Genomic DNA, 18,357 nt, shown 5'->3' with positions numbered 1-18,357 from the left:
CTATGGATAGACTTTAGGCTTGTACATATGTACAAGATTATTCACTGCAGAACTGATTATAATAGCAAAACATTGGAAACGATCCAAATGTCATCATTGTGGAACTGATGAAATAAATTATACCATTTTTCATACAATGAAAAATTATGAGGAAACTGTGTATGTATTGATATGGAAATGTCTCCAAGGGGAAAAGCAAGGTGCAGAACACATGTATAATACACTACCTTGTGTGTATAAAAAGGGAGTAATAGGAACCCACATTCCCATTTACTTGTCTATTCATAAAGAAATGCTGGAAGTGTACATAAGAACAGTGGTTACCTCTGGGGCAGGGGATGAACGTATGGGGAACAAGGATGGGAGGGGGAATTTCCACAATATATATATATATATGATTATCCTCTGGGGTTTAGAACCATGTGAGTGTATTATTTATTCAAAAAATAAATAATACAATAAAATTTAAAAGAACCATTTATTGCGGCCTGCAGAACAAGCAACCTGGTCTGATTCTCCACACCTGCAGGTCTCGCTGTCCGTGTGGAGCTCTCCAGACTGGGCGCGTGTTGCGGGGGCCGGAGCCATTCCGGTGGTGACCCTGGCGAGACGGGTGCTCCAGACCAGAATGCAGATTTCCATTGTCCAGACCAGCAGGGGGGACAGGTCTCTGGGTTCTTACTGAGGAGAACCAGCATCATGAAGGTTCTGGGGTTTGGATCCTTTGTGCCCTGGACGGCTCCAAGAGGGCAGCGTCCTCGGGCCGCCTGCTAAGGAGCACTCGGTTGTCAGTACTGAGCCATCAGCTGTTCCCGACTCACGGGGGAGGAGTGGTGGTAGCGATCCCGAGCGGCGAAGTCTGCGTTCTCCTGGGTGAGCTGAGTCATCTCCATGTCAACCCTAGCCAGGGACGGCGCCAAAATTATCTGCTCTCGGGGAGACCTCAAGCTCCTTGGGTGAGAGAAACACAGAGGCGGTCGGAACGAAAGACAAAGCGCGAAGCAGCGGAGCTGAGTGCTCCGGGTAGAGTACAGCTGCGTACGAGCGTCAGCGTGCTTATTACCTTGTCCCTCGTACTGACCATGTATTTAAATCAGATAACTGGGGAACACTATAGGTATAATAGCTCACGAGCCCAAACTATAAAAAATAAGTATCAAAATAAGGGGAGTGATATTTACTTCTCTTCAGTAGAGACATATAAAGCTGTGCCCACCCCATAGGCGACAACCGCCAAGATAACCTCCCCAACGGTGTCACGTTGGGGCTCTATAGCTTTCCTTTGCTTTCTTGTCAAATGAAATAATGGAATGGAGAGGCTGGAAAACTGGGAAGAGTAGAAAGAGAAGTTTTCTCTTTGGTTCTTTGGAAAGAACATTGAATGAAGAATGATTTCCGGGGCTGAGGTTTACAGAGGAAGCAGCTACGAGGGGAACCGCAGAGGCTTTTGACACTAAACTGGCCTGAAGACAAAAAGCACATCCCGATGTGGATTCCATTGTCGCCTGAAGTGTCGACGTACAGTTGGAGTTAGAATAAACCAGCAAAGAAAAATGTCTGGGAGACAAGAGGAAAGTGCTAGAGGCGGGAGGCAGTAAGGAACGGCGAGCCCGGCATCGGAAGATGGATAGTCTCTGCCCAGCCCCTAAGCAGCCTCACGGCCCCGGGCCAGCCCTTCACCTACCCTGCCTTATTTCCTCATCTTTCCAGGTCCCCTCAGTTCCCTCAGCCTGTGGCAGGGCCTTAAATCATACCGCAGGCTTGGATTTCCTCCTTAAAATTTTACTCAGAAAGAATCATCTACTTTGCGAGTAGTAATGTTTGATTCTTTAAAGAATATGCTTGACAATTATCTTAAAAAGGTAGCAATCCAACGTTCTAAACTTGTGGAACCTCAGTAGAAAGCTCCAGTTGCCTCTGGCAAAATGTGCTGTTACAGAAGTTTAGATCACAGGACGAAGGCCGGCAGCCACCGGCTGAGAACATACCTAAAGGAGATAGATGGAGGTTTTCTGAGAAACGAGTGAACTTCTATAAAGGTTGACTCTTCGAGAAGTAAGCTTAAGAGGTGACATTCGGTCCACATAAAGTGTTTTTGCCAATGCATTATTTTTGTTAATGCTTGTTTTTTCTTTTTTTAAGGTGAAACCGTTGTATTCTTCTGAGTTCAGAGAAACACTATGCTTCATTTTTAGACGAGAACGGCCTAAGAATTCTCACCTGGGCAATTGCTAGGACTTCTGGAAAGAAAGCTCTCTCAAGGTCAGGCTTCATTTCACATAACTCTGGGAATTGTGTGTGTGGCAGAAGACACAGCATAGCCCAATTGCTTTGCCCAAACAGATTCTACAACATGATTCTTCTTTGGTTTTGAAGAGCATCCGGGACTATAGTTGGGGGGAGGGGGGGGAGGGAACCAGTCCTTCAAAACTACGAAACAGCAATTTCTACTTTTAAGTGAATCACCCTTTCTTGGTCCTTTCACCCTCCTGAATAACCATCACAGGATCTCACCCAGTAACCACGTGAGGCCAGTAAGTGTGATGTTGGGACTTAGTGGAGGCCTGCGCCACCCAATTCACAAGCCCACAGAGCTATGAATAGTGTGCACTGGGTCCTATGACAACGAAAGCACTATCCTTTTCTAAGAATAATCTCCTCCGAAGGCATTGTTTTTTCTACATAGTACTATGGTGACCTCAGAGGTGAAATTCCTGGAATTCAGAGTGCAACTTAAGGAGTAGTGACCTCCCAGGGTCATTTATAGGCTTTAAAACCAGAAATGCCTAAAAATGTTCCTGTGAATCAGATAAGGCCAGATACTCTCAACCACACACCACTCGCAGCTCCAGATTCTGTAGGCGGCTTCCACAATCTACGTCCACCCAGCCTCTACTTTCCCTCAGGACCAGGGGTGGGGGGAGAGATCAAGCCTGGTGTGTTGTGACCTGAGTCACCCAACCTGGTGGCCCAGACCGGAAGAGAGGCCTAGGGGCAATCCACCCCCTCCTATAGCTGCACAAAGGACAACAGCCCCACATCCAGGCAGAGGAAAGGGGTTCTTCCCCACACACCAGCGCCTCCCAGCCCTCTCCCTGATAGTTTCCAGAGCCCCTGCTCCTTCTGGTTTAACATCCTAGGCTCTAGCACCAGGGTTTCATTTCTTCTGTCAACTTAAACAGACTGGTAGTGCTTGCAAAGAGTTGTCTTTAAAAGGATTCTTAGGAGGGAGGAATGGGGAGTTATTGTTCAGTGGGTATAGACTTTCTGTTTTGCAAGATGGAGAGTTCTGGAGATGGGTGGTGGTGATGGTTGCACAACGATGTGAATGTACTTAATGCCACTGAACTGTACACTTAGAAATGGTTAAGACGGTGGGGGGGCGCCTGGGTGGCTCAGTTAGTTAAGCGTCTGACTCTTGATTTCAGCTCAGGTCTTGATCTCAGGGTCGTGAGTTCAAGCCTGGCACTGGACGTGGAGCCTACTTTAAAAAAATGATTGGGATAGGCCGGTGATGGGTATGAAGGAGGGCACGTATTGCACGGAGCACTGGGTGTTATATGCAAATAATGAATCATGGAACACTACATCAAAAACTAAGGATATACTGTATGGTGACTAACATAACATAATAAAAAATGATTATAAAAAAAATTAAAATAAAAAAATGGTTAAGAGAATAAGGTTTATGACATGTCTATTTTACCACAATAAAGAAAAATGGAAAGAAAAAAAAAAAAGGATTCTGAATTTACATCTGAAATCAGTAGGAAAGGCTCCCATCATCCATCAGCAATGTCAGGGCACAGAAGGTGTATCGGTAAAGGCCACCTAGATTTCTCTAGTTTCAGAAACAAACAAAATGAAACCAAATAAACACTTGGTTGGGTCCTGCCTGGATTTTCCCAGCCCACAGCCCTGGCTCCTCACTGGTACTGAAAGGGGAGGGAAGTGATTTTCCAGAGTCCTGAGGCCTTCAAAGTCGAGGAAGCAACAGTACCGGAAGGGTGGAGGAGGAAGAGGAAAGAGACGAGAGCATTCCCAAAGTCTTACCTTCTCCATGTGGCCTCCTCCTGCTTCTCCCTTTCCCTGTGTATCTGAACATGGAGGGCCCACAGAAATCCTCTAGAATCTCTGCTGTGTTTCTGTACTTGACCTCTGCGCGTTCACCAATACAAGCACGTCAACCACCTCTGATTTGAGATGGCATAGGAGTAGCCTTGAGGCCTTAATCTTGTGTATGACTGTGTATTGATGCTGGTGTGTCTTAGACTGGGAACTCACTGACAGCAGCTCTCTTGACTCAGCACCCAGCAATCAGATTCCAGAAAAAGCCTCTATTTATGATTCCTGAGGATATGAAGGCACGACTGGAGCCAGAGGAAGCTTCTGCTGAGCTAAGACCGGGGAGGGGGCTGGGTGGCGGAAGGCAGTGAGGAGCAGTCTGAGTGTCCTCGAGGTTGTCAAGTGTCAGGTTCCCACCCACAGTTCAGTTAAACCTAGCCAGGGACAGGACACCCTGAGTACCTCCCACGGCCCCAGAGTAGCACGGACCTGCAGGAGGGGATCAGAAGGGACTTCATCCACCTGAGGAAGCTGAAGCTGGAGGCTGATCCTGCAGGGAAAACAGATACGTAAGTATTAATAAAGGCTCTAGGTCCAGAAGCCCGGCTTTAATAGTGGGAATGTACACTCCCTGACACACACACAGAATTAGCACAAAAGCTTTCTTTCCTTTCTCAGTTTAACTAAACCTCATTTACCGTAAGACTCTGATACCAACCTACGAAGGACTTTGTACCCATATGTAGTTTTCAAAAATTTCTTTCAAAAATTTCTAAAATCCAAAATCCCAAGAAAGATACTAAATACAGTGCTATAGAGGAAAAAGCAGAGGATTTGCTAACTTCAGTCTCGGGAATCTAAAAATTTTTGATCATTTTTTTTCTGTTAGATTCAAATTGATAATATGTTAAATACATGCTATAAAATCCCCTATGAGACCATTCACTCTTTAAGCATAGAAAGGACGTCTTTTTCATCTTGGAATCTTCACAGTACAATACGCACAGGATCTGGCACTTGGGATGTTTCTGTAGGTGTAAAGTGAATCACATAGCTCAATATAGAGCCACGTCAGAGCTGAAGTTTGAAGTGAGATTGTCGAGATACTGGCCAAATATCCTGACATCGGACTCACTGATTAGTATAGGACTCATCAACTTTTTTTTCTTTAAATCCATCCCTCCTTTGGTGTGGTTTTTTTTTTTTTTAAATCTCACATAATAAATTATATATAACTTTAGGAAATCAAATCAAATGTAGTTTTAGAAAATGCTTCTTCAAATTTTGTATGTATGTATGTATGTATGTATGTATGTATCTAAATGGCTGGTTGAAAACTGGGTGCTAAGATAGTATTCAATATATAATCGGGACATTAGCATTATGGGGCTTATGTTAGAATCTTGGCTAATGTCAACAGGATGTAACTGATAACACATATTCCCTCAGTTTCATTTAGGGTTCTTGTGGTTAAAGGGGGGACAAATTTTAGATTTGCATTAATATCTGCAATTGCAAGAGAAAGCTTCTAATATATTCTGATACTGTTGGAAGGAAGAAAATAAACATAAACATTTTACTGACCCTACTCATTTGTGATCTCTTACATTCTAAATTATCTAAATTCTGGGTGTAGATTGGCCTGGAATTTTATTTCATATTTTCCTGTGACTAAATTTCTGGGAAATATTTAAATTTCTTAATATCAAACTAATTTCTAAGAAATTCAGAAGCAATCCCTAACGTAACCCTTATGTTAATCAAAATATATTCTACCCCTTAAACTAGCTGATAGGAGGACCTCTCCCTAGCATGACCTTTTTTAAAGCATCATTTTTAATGTAAATGGGACTAACAATGTTTGATGTGCTTTTCTTTCAAAACTATACATCAGACTCTTCCAATTCTGAAGAACTTTTTTTTTTCTTTTCATTTTGCCTGGATTGTTATGGTTTGATTTAGTTAGAACTTGAAACTAATTGTTTTATTTTAAATTGGGGCATCATAGAATTTTGCTTTTTGAAAAGGGCTCTCAACTGTACTCTTTAAACAGCTTTATTATTAAGGAGTAACAGACACACAATCAGAGTACTGATTGTGTTTGCTTACTTTCTAGATTCTTGACACTCCAGAATTTGTGACCTTAATCCTAGAGGTGCGAGCTCATTTCTAGAGATAGCAAACAACTCCTATGTGAGCATACTTTGGGTATAAACCAACAAGTCCAGAGCCCTCATCCTCAATCACCTTATTTGTTAAACTCCCACACACCAAGCCAATACTCCCCTGCCCTAAATCACCCCAAGGCCAGGTACCAGATAGCTAGTGACCACCCTTATACCCCAGAGCCCACCGAAATTATTCAAACAATCCAACCCTAAACGTGTTCAGCTACCTACCTGCCTCGCCCATCCCTTCCCATTAAAACTCCAGTCATGGCTCTGGGCCATGCTCTCCTCTCTTCCTCTTCTGCCTCCTGACCAAGCCTCGTCCTTCCCCATTTGGCCCTGAGTGGTATGCCATGCCTCCTGTTTCTAGGGATCTGTCAGTATAAAGTTCTCCCTTTGTGACTAGCATGTCTGTGTGTGTCTATCTTACCATTTCTGCCCTGTGTTTAATCTTACTAATTAAAACAAGTTAGTACATTTTTAGAACAAACTACATGTATTTAAACTGTAAAATCTGGCAAGTGTTGACACATGTAGGTACTGTGAAGCCATCACCACAAACAAGATAATGAACACCTCCATCACCTCTAACAGCTTCCTCAAGCTGCTTCATAAGACCTCCCCCAACGCGTCCCCCACCCGCAAACCCCATCCAAAGGCAACCACAGATCCACTGTCATTATAGATTAGTTTGCATTTTTGGTAATTATATCTATCTATCTATCTATCTATCTATCTATCTATCTATGCATTTCTTTCTCTCTTTTTTTTAAGATTTTCATATATATCTATGAAATAGTATACTATGTACTCTTTTTGTCTGGCTTATATATAAATTATATATAAAATATATTAATTATACATATATGAAATACAGCACCATGTACTCTTTTTGTCTGGTTTCTTCCACTTTATTTTGAGATTCATACATGTGACTGCATGTATCAGCAGTCCATTCTTTAAAACAAAGGTTCATTCTTTTTATTGCTGAGTAGTATTCCATTGTTTGGCTATATTACAATTCATTTATAGAGTCACCTGTTGGGGGACATTTGAGTTGTTTCCAGTTTGGGGCTATTTACAAATAAAGCTGCTATGAATATTCATGCGCATGCTTTTTTATGGCCATATGCTTCCATTTCTCTTGCGTAAAAAACTAGGAGTCCAGTAGCTGGTTCATATAGTAGGTATATGTTTAACTTTATTTATTTATTTATTTGTTTATTTGTCTACCGATCGATCGATTTATTTATTAAATTTTAATTCCAATATAGCTAGCATTATATTAGTTATATTAGTTTCAGGTGTACAATATAGTAATTCAGCACTTCCATACATCACCATGTGCTCATCACAAGTGCCCTCCTTCATCCCCATCACCTATTTCACCCCTCGCCCCACCCACCTCCCCTGTTTAACTTTATAATAAACTGTCACACTGTTGTACAAGGTGATCGTATCATTTACATTCCCACCAGTGGTATATAATATTTCTAGTTGCTCCATATCTTCAACAAGAGGTGACATGGTCAGTACTTTTAATTTTAGTCATATTAATGGGTGTATAGTAGTATGGGGTGATTTTAATTGCATTTCCTAATGACCACTCATGTTGAGCATCTTTTCATGCGCTTATTTGCCACCCATTTATGTTCTTTGATGAAATCTATTTAAAATCTTTGCCCATTTTGTTGTCATTTCCTTATTATTGAATTTTGAGAGTTTTTATGTATTCTAGATACAAGTCCTTTATTAGATATGTGAATTGCTAATATTTTCCCACAGTCTATGGCTTGCCTTTGCATTTCTTTCTTTCTCTTTTTTTAAGATTTTATTTCTTTATTTGACATAAAGAGAAAGCACAAGCAGGGGAAGCAGGAGAGGGAGAAGCAGGCTCCCCGCTGAGCAGGGAGCCCGATGCAGGGCTCAGTCCCAGGACCCTGGATCATGACCTGAGCCGAAAGCAGTGCTTAACCGACGGAGCCACCCAGGCATCCTGACCTTTGCATTTCTTTACCAGTATGTTTGGAATATCAGTATTCTTAATTTTGATGAAGTCCAATTTATCAACTCTCTTCCTGCATTGAGTGTTGTATCTAAGAAATCTGCCTCATTCAGTTAGTTTCCTATATTTTATTGTAGAAATTTTATAATTTTAGGTTTTATGGTTAGTTCTATGATCCATTTTATTTTTATATTGTATGATGTATGCAACTGAAGCTAATTTTTTGAATACGGATTTCCAATTGTTCCAGCATCATATGCTGAAAAGACTTTTCTTCCACTGAATTGCCTTTGTACCGCTTTTGATAATCAACTGACCGTACATGTGGGGGCTACTTTCTAGACTCTCTATTTTTGCCACTGATTTGTCTATCTTGATGCCAATACCATGCTATCTCAATTGTTCTACCTTACAATCAGTCTCAAAATCAGGTAATGCAAGTTCAACTCTGTCCTTTTACAAAGCTGGTTGGACTACTATAGGTTTTTTGCTTTTCCATGTAAGTATTTTGTTGGGGTCTGCTTGCCAGTTGCTCCGCAAAAGGCAGCTGAGATTTTGACTGGGATTGTGTCGAATCTATAGAACAATTTGGGGAGAACTGACATTAAGAATATTGAATCTTCCAATTCAAAAACACAGTAGATCTCTTATTTATTTATTTAATTTCCTCTTTAATTTCTTTAATTTCTTCTCAGAAATGTTTGTAGTTTTCCTCTTGTAGTTTGTGAATATTACACTTAAACTAACCTCAAATTCTGGGGTACATCCATTTTGTTATGATGTATTATCTTATTTATACATTTTTATATTCAACTTGTTAAAATTTTGTTATGATTTTTCGCATCTACATTCGTGAGGGATATTGGTGTAGAGTTTTCCAAAGAGTTTCTATAGAATGAATATTCTTTCTTCCTTCAATATTTGGCAGTTTGCATTAGTGAAGCCATCTGGGCCTAGAGTTTTCTCTGTGGGCAGATATTTAATGACAAGGTATTTAGATTACCTAAATAGCCCTATATTCTAGAGTGAGCTTTGGTATTTCCATCTTTCAAGGAATTTGTCCAGTTTAACTCAGTTGCCAAATTTATTGGCATATAGCTGTTTATAATATTTCTTTGTTTCACTTTTAATATCTGTAGATGCTAGTAATACCATCTCCCTCACTCCTGGTATTGGTAGTTTTGTGCTTTCTCTCCTTTTATACTGATCAGTCTAGCTGGAGTTTTGTCAATTTCGTTGATCTCGCATAACCAGATTTTTGTCTCATTGCATTCTCTCTATATAAAATTTTTATTTCTACTTTGATCTTTATTTTTTTCCTTTTTTCTTCTTATTTGGGTTTAATCTGATCTTCTTTCTCTAGTTTCTTAAGTTAGAAGCTGGGGTCATTGAATTCACAACTTTCTTCTTTTCCTTTTTTTTTTAATTTTAGGTAGTTAACATACAGGGCAATGTTGGTTTCTGGTCTTCTTTTCTTTTTTGTTTTGTTTTGTTTTGTTTTAATTTTTATTTTTTTATATTAGTCACCATACAGTACATCTCCAGTTTTTGATGCAATGTTCCATGATTCATTATTTGCATACAACACCCAGTGCACCATGCAATATGTGCCCTCCTTAATACCCATCACCAGCCTATCCCAATCCCCCACCCCACCCCCCTCTGAAGCCCTCAGTTTGTCTCCTGCTAACTTTTTTTTTTTTAATATTTTTTTATTGTATTATGTTAGTAACCATACAGTACATCCCTGGTTTTTGATGTAAAGTTCGATGATTCATTAGTTGCGTATAACACCCAGTGCACCATGCAATACGTGCCCTCCCTGGTCTTCTTTTCTCATATACTCATTCGATGCTATAAATTTCCTTCTAACTACTGAATTAGCTTCATCCCATAATTTTGAAATGTTACATTTTCATTTTTGCTCAGTTCAAAATACTTTGTCGTTCCACTTTTTATGTCTTCTTTGGGTCATCAGTTATTTAGTTTCTTTTATTTAGTGTTCTTAGTCATCTAGTGTTATTTAGTGTTCTTTCGTTTCTAAATATTTTGATAACTGGAATATCATTCTATTACTTATTTCTAATTTACCTCCCCCTTAGTCAAGGAACATACTTTGTTCTTGAATTTGCTTGAATGCTCTTAAATTTATTTAACCTTTTAAAAAACTTTTTAAAATTTATTAAACTTTTTAAAAATTTATTAAACGTTTTTTAATCCTAGACTATGGTCTATCCTGGTAAATGTTTCATGTATACTTGAAAAGAATGTATATTCTGTTGTTGTTAGGTGGAATGTTCTATAAATATCAGTTTGGTCAGGTGTGTTGACAATGTTCTTAAAGTCTTCTAAAGCCTTACTGATTTTATGCCTACTTACTTCAGCAATTATTGAGAGAGAGGTATTGGAATCTCTGACTGTCTATATGAACTTTTCTATTTCTTTTTGCAGTTCCGTCAGGTTTCGCATCATGTTATTAAAGCTCTGTTTCTAAGTGCATAAATGTTAAGGTTTTTTTGTCCTCTTGATGAATTTTTCCCTTTATTTTTCTGAAATGACCCTCTTTATCTCTGGTAATATTCTGTTCTCTGAAATCTATTTTGTCTGGTGATTAATATAATCACTTCAGTTTTGTTTTGATTCATGTTATTATGATATTATCTTTTCCCTCCCTTTTGCTCTTAATATATTTGTGCCTTTATATTTAAAGTAAATTTCTTGTGGGCAGCATATAGTTTGATCATGCTTTTTTATTCAATCTGACAATCTCAGTGTTTAGACCATTTAGTTGGAAATGTTTAGACCATTTATATTTAGTGTGCTTATTGATATAGTTAGGTTTATATAAACCACCTTGCTATTTGTTTTTTGTTTGTCTCATATGTCCTTTATTATCATTGTCTTTTTGCCTGCTCTATTTTGATTTGAGTATTTTTTAAATTCAATTTTATCTTCTTTACTGGCTTATTAGCTATACTTCTTTGTTGCATTATTTTAGTGGTTGCTTTAGGGTTTGTAGTTTACCTTTTTAACTTATCATGGTCTACCTTTAAGTGATATTACAGTATTTCACATTAGTATCAGAAACCTAAAACAGTATATTTCCATTTCTTTCCTCCTGGGCCTTGCGCTATTGTTGTTATCAATTTTACTGCCATATGTCTTATGGCAACCAACAAGTTGTTATTATTTTTTATTTGTTACCATTTGTGTGCATGTTTTATTTTTCCTCCTAGACTATAAGCTACTTGAAAATGGGATTTGTAGCTGAGTCAGTGTTGGTACTTAATAGGTGCTCAAAATACATTTTTTCAATGAATGCTAAAAGAGAGGAAGGAAGATGGTGGCACAAAGGCTCTGCTGCTTACCAAGGTGAAGCCCTGGACTGGCCCGACCAATGTAGAAATACACAATGGCAGCAACACCCATGTTAATGAGGGTGTAGACCCACTGGATCACAAACATGATAAGAAGAGACCCAAAAGCCTGTGGAAACAGAGTAGGAAGGGCAAGTCATCTAATGGTTTATCACATGGTAAGCAAGCCACAAGGCCAGGGCCATAAGAAACAGTAGTCCCTCTCATCAACCTCTGATCACTATAAATTCTGAATAAAGTTCACATACAATTCAAAACCTCACTTAAGCAGATATTTGAGAAAGACACCCACCCAAAAGTACCCTGTAATCAAAACTATCAATAAATAGATATTCTACCCTAGCTTCTTGCCCTACTTCTCCCTAGAAGAAACAAATTAGAGTGAAATTATGCTAATTTGCTATAGCTAGAAATTTAGTGACCCAGAGGTTATCACAGATGATTAAGTATTTTTAATGTAAACCACTGATTAAAATAAGTGGTTCATTAAACATAATCTTGCCATTTGTAGTCTCAACTAAATTCTATGTAACACCTTTAAATCACATAGCTCCTATTAAGACCCTCCTTTCTCCTCTCCTCTATGCAGCCCCCGAGATGGATATCTCTACCTGAATTCTTTCTCAAAGACAATTGAGATAAAAATGAAGTTACTCACCCCTAACAGGGAGACCCAGGGGTTGCACATGTGGGTGTAGAAAGAAGTTGGTCTCTGGATATCTTGTTCTTGGAGTGTAGACTTTAGGAAGAAATCTAAAAAATAAATGAGCCAAATCCTTGGTTACCAATTTGTTACCAAATTCTTTTCTATTATGAGCAAATACCTATGAATTCCTCTTCTCCAAATTTGTAACTCAGCCTAAAAAACAATTCCCATTCACCTCAACCATTAACTCCCTTGACCACACTAAAGGCTTGCTTTACTAGTAACTTTACACCTCCTAAATCATGATCTCAATCTATCTACTTCTGCCTATCACCTCTTTTTTTTTTTTTCTTATTTACTCCGCTGTCTCTCACCCCAACTATTCATAGCCTACAAAGGAATCTTCAGTCAATTTTCCCTAGCATGTTTTTGCTTTCTATCACCTACCTCCTCTTTTCACTACCCTCTTACCTACCTAAGATTCTATGGTCCAAGACTAACAGCATTCCCTTCTTGTCTCACCTGCTTCTATACTTCAGCATTCCTCAGCAGTCTTATACCTAGTCAACTCATTCTCCTACTCTGATGTAACAAATTTACAGCTTCTCCTCTCAAATGGAGCTTTTATATTCTCTCATCACCAAATCTACAAATCTACTTGGATCTGTACCCTCTCTTCTGCCTTTCCTCCTTTCACAGTGGATGAACAGTCCCAGCTCTTACCTAAGGCACATTCCTCCACTTGTGCCCTGTTCAAGGGCTTTGCTTTTGCATCATCAATTTCTTCACCCTTTATTGAATCATCACCATCAAATACAAATACACTGTAATTTCTCCCACCTAAACAAATATTTCCCAGTCCACTCTTTAGTTACTGCCCTATTTCTTTATCTTCCTTATAGCAAAACTCAAAAGAATTGCCTATACAGTCTCTAGCTCCCATATTTCCTCAGCCCACTCTTAAGATTGTATATAACACTCCACTAAAACTACTCTTCCTAAGGTTGTCATGACTTGAAACTTTTTAAATCCAATGGTCAACTCACAGTCCTCATTCTACTGGACCTTTCAGACAGCATCTGACACATGTGATCTCTTTCTTTTTATTGAAACACTTTCTTCTCTTGGTTTCTAGGATGCATTACTCCCCTGGTTTTCCTCCTGTCTCACTGGCCACTCCTTCTCAGTCTCCTTTGCTGGCTTACCACCCCCTTCTAACTCCCAAATACTGGAGTATTCCAGCATTTATTTAGTCCCTGGCACTCTTCTTATTTCCAAATATACTCACTCCTAGGAGATTTCATCTAGTCCCAATGGCTTTAAATACTATCCACATGCTAATGTTCCAAGTTTACATCATCACCAACCTCTACCTTGAACTGAAGTTTTGAATATCTCGTTGTCTTCTTAATATCTCCCCTTACCTGGCTAACAAGCACCTCAAACTTTAACATGGCTAAAGCAGAAATCTATTCTCCTCAAGTCTTCTTCATCTGAATAAGCAATACCACCATTCACTCAACTATCGAAGATTTATCCTTAACCCCTCTTTTCCTCACACATACATCTATTCCATCAGTAATTTCTGTTGATTCTACAATCAAAATATATCCACAATATGATCACTCCTTACCACCTCCATCGCTTCCATGCTAGTCCAGGCCACTTTCATCTGATTTACTATAGTGTGTTCCTGTAGTAGACACCACAGTCACAGTACATTTCCCAGAATCTTTTGCAGTGAGGTGTGGTCATGTGACTAAGTTCTCACCAGTAGAATATGAACAAAAGTGGTGAGTACCACTTCTGCACCAAAGGCTTTGAGAGAACAGACATGCCTCTTCTCTGTGCCTGAAATCTGACCATGGTAACTGAGTCTTGACTTTATATGACAAGGTACTAAGGGATAATAAAGTCAAAAGAATGGAAGGAGCTTGAGTCCCAGAATCAATGCACGGAGGAGAGCCTTCCTAGACTATTAGTGCACGTAAGAAATAAATTTCCATTGTGTTTGAGCCACTACATTTATTATTATTATAGCAGTTTAATCTGCCTTAATATATCTCCAACAGGCTTTGGCTCCTTCTCTTACGTCTCTCTATACAATACATTCCTCACAAAGCCAGTGATTTTTTTTAAGTGATCTTCTTGAAGCCTGAACCTGATCATATCACAACCCTGGCCTGCATGGCCCTAAAGTGCACCGATCCCCACTTTCCTCATGTACTCATCTCCTACCTCTCTCCCCTAGCCCACTCCTCTCAAGTTACTGCTGGACTTCTGCTATTCTTGGAACTTGCCCATCCTATTCTCACCTGTACCTTTATACATACCATTTCTTCCACCTGGAACTCTTCCTCCACATCTCTACATGGCTCACTGTTTTATACAATTAGATTCTCCATTAAAATACCCTCTTCTCAGAGATCTCTTTTTTGACAAACCTATCTGAAACAGTACCCTTTCTCCCCACGTGGTCTCTCTCTATCCTGTTACCCTGCTTTATTCTTCATCATAGTAGTTATCATTTACTGACATTACAGTATATCTTTGTTTGCTTGTTTAGTATGTGTCTTCCCCTACTAGAATGCAAGCTCAAGGACAGCAGAGACCTTCTATGTCTATCCAGAATGTTCCCCCACACCTGGAACAGTGTTTGAAATGTAGTAAATGTTCTATACATGTGGTTAAATGAATAAAGAAACAATCCCAGCCCCCAAAGTAGTCTCTATCCTTTCAACATCTGTCTGCCTTCGTCATGTGCTTCCAACTATTATACTTCTCTTTTATATCCCCATACCGTGAGAGCAATGACTCTCTTTTACATGTCTAAATGCCAAATCTTGGCGTTTAGAAGTTTGTGGATAGGAAGTGCTCAATAAATGTCTCCTCATTAATTGTGTATTAAAATAAACGGCCAAAGTTTATGATTGATTTGAATTAAGGGCTTTATTACTTTTTTTAAAAAGTAGGAATACTCTTGATCGCCATTAATTAAATTGTACAATTTTAACATGCCCGAGGCTTGATTGATTTTTTCGATCGCAGGCTTAGTGAAATACAGCTGCCCCCTTGGTTATTAAGAAGGAACAGTATTGGTTAAGGACTTCGATTTTTGCCTCTCTGAGATTTGTGAAATGTTAAGCTCACCTTTTCACAGTTAATCTCAATCTCACACAACCTCAATTACACTGTACCTAAGGAAACTGTATGTGTGTGTATGTTTTCTGAGGAACCTAGGGGGGAAACAGAAGGAAAGGGTGTGCCCTCCAGGCAAGCACAATGCAGTTTTATACATCAGCAATGTGAGGGAGAATTCATGCAAGGATGCTCAAATACTTTGAATAGGCACAACAAAGCCGGCAATTATTCAGAATTCTGAACAACTATGGTTTCAAGACTCTTCGAAAATGACTAAAAGAATCTTTTTCTCTTAATAAAAAAAATCATTAAATAAATAAATAAATAAAATAAAATAGAAAAAAAAAATAAAGGCATTACTAATCCCCCCCCCCCAAAAAAAGAATCTTTTTCTCTTGTCAAGGATTTTGCTGAAAAGAAACAAGTCTTACAGACTAGTGTGGGAGGGGACAGTTTCTGGTGTTAAAAATTCTAGAATAATAACTAAGAAAGCGACTTGACTTTATCATACCTTAGTTGCAAAACAAACAGGTACATAAAACCATGCATCAGGCATGTAAAAAATATCAAATATAATAAGCATAATTATGTCAATTTTTAAAATAACAAATTAAGTAATTTTATAGAAGTTACTTAAAATAAATACTAAAATATCTCTGAAAATATACTCCATATCTTTATCAGAATAAATAAACACATACTTCCAGTTAACAAATATAAACTAAGAATGTGCATTGCTATAGTCCACAAAGGATCATGTTTCAAGTCCACGTGGTATTTTATTATGTTGATAACACAATTCTTTTAACCACTTTCCAAATGTTGCACATTTAAGTTATTTCGAATTTTTTATCAACACAAACAATCTAGCTATGACAATCTTGAACACATTTTATGGTTTGTTGTTTGGTTTTGAGTTGTTTCTTTGATACACAATTCCTCCAAATAGATTTACAGAGTCAGGGCAATGAAATAGTTTTATATTTCTTATTACATTGTGAAAGATCATTCTCCAGAGAGAATGAACCAGAGATGTTTTGTCAACTATACAGCAATAATAAAAATTAAAAAGAAAAAAGAAAAGAAGAAGAATGAACCAGAGGGACTGTCAGCTATGGCAATGTGAAGAAGTCAGTGAGTCCTCTCCACAAGAAGTAAGTGTACAACTAGACAAAATAATAAAAAGCAATCACTCAGGGCTCTAGAATTTACCAAACAGAGACAAATAATTAAGAAGTATTTATTTTTCAAAAACTGCTGGAACTGAAGGTAAGGACAGTGAGAGCCTATGGCCTGGCCTCCCATCCCCATCCCAGTTCTTACCAGCATGCAGCCAGTCAGAAACTGGCAGTTTTGCTGCCAGAGGGGGCAACCTTGTGAGTTGTACCTTTATAAGCTAAATGTGGTGAGTATAGTAGAAAATTTAGAGGGAAAAGTCCTCAGCTTTGCTAGCCTGAGGTTGTGGACCCAGCTAGGGCAAGCAGTGGAGCAACTAGAAATTTAATGGAAAGATCTAGAATGAAAGAGCCACAGAAGGACTGTAGAAGGATTATATCTCCACATATTTTCCTGACTGACTGGAAAACTATGCTCCTGCCTGAGGAGACCAAAGAGAGACTGGCAAAAAGTAAAAGCCAGTCTGCTGGCTTCCCAACCTACACACAGATCCACTGGCAGAGGGTGGAGCCTTATGGGCCACACAGACTCAAGGGCAACCCCCAGGAAGCCAGGCTAAAAATTAAATATAAGAATAAAAAAACTGGGTAAGGACATCAGAATCCACGCACCACAGAGGAGAGAGATTCCATAGTTCAAATCCAGGAAATTTACTAAAACAAACAAAAACTTGGAAACATATATCAGAATCAGGAGTTGCCACACTATATTATCTATATTGTCCAGTATTCAACCAAAAATTACAAGACATGCAAAGAAACAGAAAACTGACCCTGCTCTGGAGAAAAAGCAATCAAAAGAAACTGAGTGGGCGTGCATGTTGGGTTTAGCAGACAAAGACTCCAAAGCAGCTAGTATAATAAATATGTCAAAGAATTAAATAAAAATACAACGTCAGGGGCTCCTGGGTGGCTCAGTTGGTTAAGTGTCTGACTTCAGCTCAGGTTCAATCTTAGGGTCCTGGGATCAAACCCTGTGTTGGGCTCCCCACTCAGTGTGGAGTCTGCCTGTCCTTCTGCCCCTCCCCCCACTCACACTCTCTCTCCCCTTCTCTCTCTCCTTCTCAAATAAACAAATAAAATTTTAAGGAAAATATGATGGCAATGACTTTCAAAATAGGGGATATCAACAGAGACATGTAAACATTAAAAAAAAAAAAATGAGGGGCACCTGAGTAGTTCAGTTGGTTGAGCACTGGATTCTTAATTTTGGCTCAGGTCTTGAGATCCAGCCCCGAGTCAGGCTCCATGCTCAGTGTGGAGTCTGCTAGTTCTTTTCCCTCCCTTTCTGCCCCTCCCCCCAACTCTCATGCACACATGCACGCTCTCTCTCTCTCTTGAATAAATAAATAAATCTAAAAAAAAAGCAAATGAAAATAAGTTCTACAGTTACAATGTCCAACAGCAGATTTGAGATGGCAGAAGAAAGTATCATTGAACGTGAAGATAGATCAGTAGAAATTGTCCAAACTGAAGAGCAGAGAGGAAAAGGTGGAAGAAAAAGGAATAGAGCCTCAGAGACCTGGGCGACAATGTAAAGTATACCAATTAATGTGTAATTGGAATCCCATAGAGAAGAGAAGTGCAGAAAAAAATATTTGCAGGCATAATGGCTCCCAAATTTGATGAAAAACTTTAATCAGCAGATCCAGATGGAATGAATCCACTGGAATTGCTTCCAGCAATGTGTTCATTTACCTGATTACCACAGACCTACTGTTTTTCACTTAAATTTTTGATAGCTTAATAGATGTGCAATGGCATTTTAAAGGTGGTTTAA

The 18,357-nt window shown here is 39.0% G+C and overlaps 1 protein-coding gene across 1 annotated transcript in view; it reads right to left on the bottom strand.

Annotated features, from left to right (window-relative positions):
• Positions 1 to 459: 459 nt before the first annotated feature.
• Positions 460 to 18,357, bottom strand: part of SLC12A8 (solute carrier family 12 member 8) — a 132,163-nt gene continuing 114,265 nt past the window's right edge. The window contains exons 10-13 of the mRNA XM_087861562.1: positions 12,274 to 12,368; positions 11,607 to 11,724; positions 4,555 to 4,615; positions 460 to 951 (exon numbers count right to left, since the gene is read on the bottom strand). Coding sequence (XP_087717688.1) covers positions 789 to 951; positions 4,555 to 4,615; positions 11,607 to 11,724; positions 12,274 to 12,368 — 437 coding nt within the window. The 3' untranslated portion in view covers positions 460 to 788. The remainder of the gene's footprint in view (positions 952 to 4,554; positions 4,616 to 11,606; positions 11,725 to 12,273; positions 12,369 to 18,357) is intronic.

The sequence above is a fragment of the Ursus americanus genome, chromosome 4 (assembly GCF_024610735.1).
Source record: "Ursus americanus isolate L20-20 chromosome 4, mUrsAme1.1.p, whole genome shotgun sequence".
NCBI classification, from domain to species: domain Eukaryota; kingdom Metazoa; phylum Chordata; class Mammalia; order Carnivora; family Ursidae; genus Ursus; species Ursus americanus.
The sequence above is the reverse complement of the archived record's forward strand: the minus strand, read 5'-3'. Positions and strand labels throughout refer to the sequence as shown.